This window comes from Pan paniscus, chromosome X (assembly GCF_029289425.2).
Source record: "Pan paniscus chromosome X, NHGRI_mPanPan1-v2.0_pri, whole genome shotgun sequence".
NCBI lineage: Eukaryota > Metazoa > Chordata > Mammalia > Primates > Hominidae > Pan > Pan paniscus.
In genome coordinates, this window is record NC_073272.2 from 149590456 (window position 1) to 149597401 (window position 6946).

General features: G+C 57.1%; 1 protein-coding gene across 1 annotated transcript; it reads left to right on the plus strand.

Annotated features, from left to right (window-relative positions):
* The first annotated feature begins 802 nt into the window (after positions 1-802).
* On the plus strand, positions 803-6602 carry LOC117978218 (melanoma-associated antigen 9). Its single transcript, XM_055106409.2, has 4 exons — positions 803-894; positions 4622-4708; positions 4867-4935; positions 5011-6602. The coding sequence occupies exon 4, from the start codon at positions 5076-5078 to the stop codon at positions 6021-6023; it is 948 nt and encodes a 315-aa protein (XP_054962384.1). The 5' UTR covers positions 803-894; positions 4622-4708; positions 4867-4935; positions 5011-5075; the 3' UTR covers positions 6024-6602.
* The last annotated feature ends 344 nt before the right edge of the window (positions 6603-6946 follow it).

Genomic DNA, 6946 nt, shown 5'->3' on the forward strand with positions numbered 1-6946 from the left:
AAACAGGTATGTATATAAACGTAGATATAAACAAAATGTACAATACCATATATAACGTACACATACAATGTAAAATTTATTACCATGTGAATGAGAATTAAAATATGAAAATCGCTAATCTGGACTCTGCTGTGTTCGATACCTTCAAAACACATGGCTTCTCCAAATCTCTTGCTGCTGCTCAGCCTCTTCCGTGTAAAAATAAATCTTTTAGGACAAAAGGTTTGCAAAGTCTAGCTCTGGCTGGGGAGGAGCCCCCATGGGAAGGTGTGCATCTTCTCTCACAGGTCCTACAATCACAGGTGCTGCAGCCCCCCAGGGAGCATCTAGCCTTGGACCCGCAGCCATTGTCTGCAACGCGTGCAGCTGGGCAAATGCTCAAAGGTGACATAAACAGATCATCTCCCACACATCACTTCATCAAAGAGCCAGGAGCCAGGAGGAGAACCCTCCTGAGAGGGGACTGAAGGTCCACCCTCCCCACATAGAGGGGCCACAGAATCCAGCTCAGCCCTTCCTGTCAGCCCTGGGAGACCCTGGCAATGTTGTCACCCTGACCGCACCCCTCCCCTCACTGCCACCTCATGTGACTGGGAGTCAGAGACTTGGTCCGAGAGGAGCAGACCCAATGGGCAGAGGATGGGGATCGAGACCCAGGCATCAAGGTCGGGACCCCCTGAGGGATGACTGAGGGCCCCTATCCCCATCCCCACCCCTACTCCGCCAGAACCCGGTTCAGCCCCTACTGGCAACCCAGGGAAGCCCCAGGCTTGGGGGCCGGATGTGACGTCACTGACGCGCGCACTGGGGTCAGAGAGAAGGGAGAGGCCTCCTTCTGAGGGGCGGCTTGACGCCGGTGGAGGGAAGCGGGCCGAGGCTCTGTGAGGAGTCAAGGTGAGGTGCTGAGGGAAGACTGAGGATGCCCCCACCCCAGATAGAGGACCCGAAAGAACCAAGTGCCGTCTCTGCTCCCAGCCCTGGACCACCCGGGGGCCGATCTGGGGCTGACTTGTGAGGCTGGGCCGACCCCCTCCCTCCGCCGCTCAAGCTGCTGGGCACTCTGGAGTGAGAGCTTGGTGTGACCAGGGCAGGGCTGGTTAGGAGAGGGCAGGGCCCAGGCTCTGCCGGGCATCACGGTCAGGACCCTGAGGGAGGGCTGGGCCCCCCCAACCCAACCATGACCTACAGCCCCAGGTTCCCCAGCCCCATCCGCAGCTCCACTCTACACCCCACCCCACCCCACCCCACCCCAAACTCCACCCCACCTCCCAACTCTCCCGCGGCAGAATCTGGTTCCGCCCCTGTTGTCAACCCAGGGAAGCCCCAGGTGCCCGGATGTACGGCCAGTGACTCCCACACTGGGGCTCAGAGAGTAGCTGGGGCCTCGCTGTGAGGGGCGGGTCGATATCGGCGGAGGGAAGCGGGCCCAGGCTCTGTGAGGAGGCAAGGTGAGACCCTGAGGGAGGACTCAAGACTCCCCCGCCCCAGATAGAGGACCCCAAATAATACAGCAGCACCCCTGTGCCAGCCCTGGACCACCCCGCGGGGTCGGGCTTATCAGGCTGGGCCCAGGCTCTGACTGGCATCAAGGTCAGAACCCTGAGGGAGGGCTGAACGCCTCCACACCCCTAACCCAGCCACCACCACCATGACCTACAGCCTCAGGTTCCCCACCTCCATCCTCACCCCCCCCCCCCACTCCACCCCACCCCCAAGTCTCCCGTGGCAGAATCCGGTTCGGCTCCTGCTGTCAACCCAGGGAAGCTCCGGGTGCCCGGATGTAAGGCCTCTGACTTGGGCACTGGGGGTCAGAGAGTAGCAAGGGCTTGGTCCTGAGTGGTGGCTGAAGATCGGCAGAGGGAAGCGGGCCCAGGCTCTGTGAGGAGGCAAGATGAGACGCTGAGGGAGGACTGAGGACGCCCCCACCCCAGATAGAGGGCCCCAAATAATCCAGCAGCACCCCTGCTGCCAGCCCTGAACCACCCCGGGGGCGGACTTCTCAGGCTGTGGGCCACCCTTCGCCACCCCACCGCTTAAGCCCCAGGGGACTCTGGGTCAGAGCTTGGTGTGACCAGGGCAGGACTGGTTAAGAGAGGGCAGGGGCCAGGCTCTGCCAGGCATCAGGGCCAGGACCCTGAGGGACGGCTGAGGCCCCATAGAGGGAGTCACTGCCCCTGCAGTGGACCCTGGGAAGTTCCGGGCATGGCGGTCAGGCAAGCGGATCCTGATATCTGCATCCTGGGCTGACCGAGGGAAGGGGCTTGGTATCGTTAGCGTGGCCGCGGGAGAACAGAGGGAGGGCCCAGGTCCTGCTGGGAGACAAGGGAGGCCTGAGGGGACCCAATACCCCAGGACAAGGGGCCCACCCCGCCCCTATCTGAGACCGAGGCCCCTCCTCATTCAGCCTCGGGAATCCGACAGATAGAGACTCAGGTCCGCAGAGGGGTGGGGCCCAGCCCTCTAGGAGACCAGGGAAGGAACAAGACGGAGGACAGAGGGGACCCCGGAGTCCAGCTCAGTGGGGATCTTGGCCTGGGCGATCCCGGGCACGGTGGCCGCATGTGGTGCATTGTGGCTGGTGGGATCGGGTGTCAATGGGAACAGGGCTGTGGTATGAGGAGTGGGGCCTCAGGTGAGCAGAAGGAGGAGTCCCAGAGGCCTGAGGAAGGATTCACCAGACCTCTCATCCCAGACCTAGGAAACCTGCCCCTGCCGTCAGTCTTGGGAGGCCCCAGGCAGGACGGTGAGGAAGGGAAGTGCCCCCTCCACCCCCAACACACACTTTCTCAAAGAGGGTCTAAGGGAGAAATTGGCCTTGGTCTGCAAGACTCATCTCTGGTTCAGCAAAATGGAAGGGGCCAGATTCTGTCAGAAGCAAATATGAATACCTAGAGGACACCCAGACCGACGAGGCCCCCTGGAACCTGCTCCTTTGGTCAGCCTTGGGTATCTCATGCATGAGTGACCATGAGGTGGCCCCTCACTTCTGCCTCCCGGGTCTCAGGGAGGTGGGGGCCTGGGTCCGAGGGGTTTCCTCAGCTCGGCAGAGGGAGCCACACCTGGTCAGCACAGGGTGGAATCCAGGGTCTTCCAGGAGTGACGGGGAGGAAGTTTGGTGAGGATTGAAGGTAAGAAGGTACCTCCACGCTCTCAAAAAAGAAAGGACCTCACAGACACTGGTGTCACCTGTTCTCAGCCCCAGGTGGCCCCAGGCAGGAATGGCATGAGGCATGCTCTCATTTCTCCCACGTGACTGGGGGTGAGAGGTCTCAGGGAGGTGAGTACCTTGATCCCGGGGGCACTGAGAGATTCAACAGAGGGCTCCACACCTGGTCAGTAGAAGGAGGACTCCCAGGATCAGCAGGACCCAAGGTGTGCCCCCTTCATGAGGAATGGAGGTACCCCCAACGCAGAAAGAAGCCACCCCACAGAGTCTAGGTGAACTCTGTTCTTAAATCTGGGGGCGGGGGCGGGGGGCCTGATCAAGGATGGTGCTAAGTGGCAAGCTCATTTGTACCACGGCAGGAAGTTGAGGAACCCTCAGGGGGATGAGGCGTTGGTGTAAAGGGAGATGTCTGCTCATCTCAAGGGTTTGAGGGTCGAGGAAGTAGAAGCCCCAGCAGGAGTAAAGATGAATAACCCACAGGAGGACTTTGGAACACCCACCTCATACCTGAAGGGTTCAGCTGGTGGGGTCAGCCCCGGACACCCCACGCAGGGGTGACATATGTGGGGCCTCCTCACCTCTGTTTCTGGATCTCAGGGAGGTGAGGACTTTGTTCTCAAGAGGGTGTGTGGACAAAACAGGGAGGCCCTGTGTTCGACAGACACAGTGGTCCCAGGATTGGAGAGCAGTCCAGGTGAGGAACCTAAGGGAGGATCGAGGGTACCTCCAGGCCAGAGAAACTCTCAGATCAAGAGAGTTTGCCCTGCCCCTACTGTCACCCTAGAGAGCCCGGGCAGGGCTGTCTGCTGAGGTCCCTCCTTTATCCTGGGATCACTGGTGTCAGGGAGGGCTGGCCTTGGTCTGAGGGGGCTGCACTCACGTCAGCAGAGGGAGGGTCCCAGGCCCTGCCAGGAGTCCAGGTGCAGACTGAGGGAACCCCACTCACCAAACACAGAGGACCTAGCCCCACCCTGCCCCTTGTGTCAGCTGAGGGAAGCCGCTGGGTGGATGGACTCCCCTCACTTCCTCTTCAGGTGTCTCCTGGAGATAGGGCCTCAGGTCAACAGAGGGAGGGTTCCAGACCCTGCAGGCATCAAGATGAGGACCAGGCAGTATCCTCACCCCAGGACACATGGACCCCATTGAATTTAGACATCTCTTACTGTACTTCCGAGGAAACCCTGGGCAGGTGTGGGCAGATGTTGGTTGGGGCATGTCCTTCTGTTCCATATCAGGGATGTGAGCTCTTGATCTGAGAGACTCTCAGGCAAGTAGAGGAGTAGAGTCCAGTCCCTGCCAGGAGAAAGGTCAGGGCCCTGAGTGAGCGCAGAGGGGACCATCCACCCCAAAAGTGTGTGGAACTCAAGAGTGTCCAGCCCGCCCTCTTGACAGCACTGAGGGACCGGGGCTCTGCCTGCAGTCTGCAGCCTAAGGGCCCCTCGATTCCTCTTCCAGGAGCTCCAGGAAGCCGGCAGGCCTTGGTCTGAGACAGTGTCCTCAGGTCGCAGAGCAGAGGAGACCCAGGCAGTGTCAGCAGTGAAGGTGAAGTGTTCACCCTGAATGTGCACCAAGGGCCCCACCTGCCCCAGCACACATGGGACCCCATAGCACCTGGCCCCATTCGCCCTACTGTCACTCATAGAGCCTTGATCTCTGCAGGCTAGCTGCACGCTGAGTAGCCCTCTCACTTCCTCCTTCAGGTTCTCGGGACAGGCTAACCAGGAGGACAGGAGCCCCAAGAGGCCCCAGAGCAGCACTGACGAAGACCTGTAAGTCAGCCTTTGTTAGAACCTCCAAGGTTCGGTTCTCAGCTGAAGTCTCTCACACACTCCCTCTCTCCCCAGGCCTGTGGGTCTCCATCGCCCAGCTCCTGCCCACGCTCCTGACTGCTGCCCTGACCAGAGTCATCATGTCTCTCGCGCAGAGGAGTCCGCACCGCAAGCCTGATGAAGACCTTGAAGCCCAAGGACAGGACTTGGGCCTGATGGGTGCACAGGAACCCACAGGCGAGGAGCAGGAGACTACCTCCTCCTCTGACAGCGAGGAGGAGGAGGTGTCTGCTTCTGGGTCATCAAGTCCTCCCCAGAGTCCTCAGGGAGGCGCTTCCTCCTCCTTTTCCGTCTACTACACTTTATGGAGCCAATTCGATGAGGGCTCCAGCAGTCAAGAAGAGGAAGAGCCAAGCCCCTCGGTCGACCCAGCTCAGCTGGAGTTCATGTTCCAAGAAGCACTGAAATTGAAGGTGGCTGAGTTGGTTCATTTCCTGCTCCACAAATATCGAGTCAAGGAGCCGGTCACAAAGGCGGAAATGCTGGAGAGCGTCATCAAAAATTACAAGCGCTACTTTCCTGTGATCTTCGGCAAAGCCTCCGAATTCATGCAGGTGATCTTTGGCACTGATGTGAAGGAGGTGGACCCCGCCGGCCACTCCTACATCCTTGTCACTGCTCTTGGCCTCTCGTGCGATAGCATGCTGGGTGATGGTCATAGCATGCCCAAGGCCGCCCTCCTGATCATTATCCTGGGTGTGATCCTAACCAAAGACAACTGCGCCCCTGAAGAGGTTATCTGGGAAGCGTTGAGTGTGATGGGGGTGTATGTTGGGAAGGAGCACATTTTCTATGGGGAGCCCAGGAAGCTGCTCACCCAAGATTGGGTGCAGGAAAACTACCTGGAGTACCGGCAGGTGCCCGGCAGTGATCCTGCGCACTACGAGTTCCTGTGGGGTTCCAAGGCCCACGCTGAAACCAGCTATGAGAAGGTCATAAATTATTTGGTCATGCTCAATGCAAGAGAGCCCATTTGCTACCCATCCCTTTATGAAGAGGTTTTGGGAGAGGAGCAAGAGGGAGTCTGAGCACCAGCCGCAGCCGGTGCCAAAGTTTGTGGGGTCAGGGCCCCATCCAGCAGCTGCCCTGCCCCATGTGACATGAGGCCCATTCTTCACTCTGTGTTTGAAGAGAGCAATCAGTGTTCTCAGTGGCAGTGGGTGGAGGTGAGCACACTGTATGTCATCTCTGGGTTCCTTGTCTATTGGGTGATTTGGAGATTTATCCTTGCTCCCTTTTGGAATTGTTCAAATGTTCTTTTAATGGTCAGTTTAATGAACTTCACCATCGAAGTTAATGAATGACAGTAGTCACACATATTGCTGTTTATGTTATTTAGGAGTAAGATTCTTGCTTTTGAGTCACATGGGGAAATCCCTGTTATTTTGTGAATTGGGACAAGATAACATAGCAGAGGAATTAATAATTTTTTTGAAACTTGAACTTAGCAGCAAAATAGAGCTCATAAAGAAATAGTGAAATGAAAATGTAGTTAATTCTTGCCTTATACCTCTTTCTCTCTCCTGTAAAATTAAAATATATACATGTATACCTGGATTTGCTTGGCTTCTTTGAGCATGTAAGAGAAATAAAAATTGAAAGAATAATTTTTCCTGTTCACTGGCTCATTTTTTCTTCAAACATGCACTGAACATCTGTTATTCGGAACACCCTGGGTTAGTAGTAGAGATACTCGGTAAGCCAGACCCACCCCTTTGCCATAGGGTGGTGAAGTCTAGGGGCTACAATCCTAAAATTAAGGTGGTGCCTTGTCCTCTAAGAACTAGAGGAAAATAAAACATGGGTGAGGGTTTGGGGCTCTAGATGACAGCAGTCGAGTGTATATGCCCTGAGCCAGGGCCCTTTGGGCTTTGGGAAACTGCAGTTCCTTCTGGGGGAGGTAATTCTATTGAAGCTGGGTGGTGCCAGAGCCAGATTCTCAGAGGATGAG

Coding starts and splice junctions, on each gene's coding strand:
- LOC117978218 (XM_055106409.2), top strand. CDS start 5,076: ATGTCTCTCGCGCAGAGGAGTCCGCACCGCAAGCCTGATGAAGACCTT.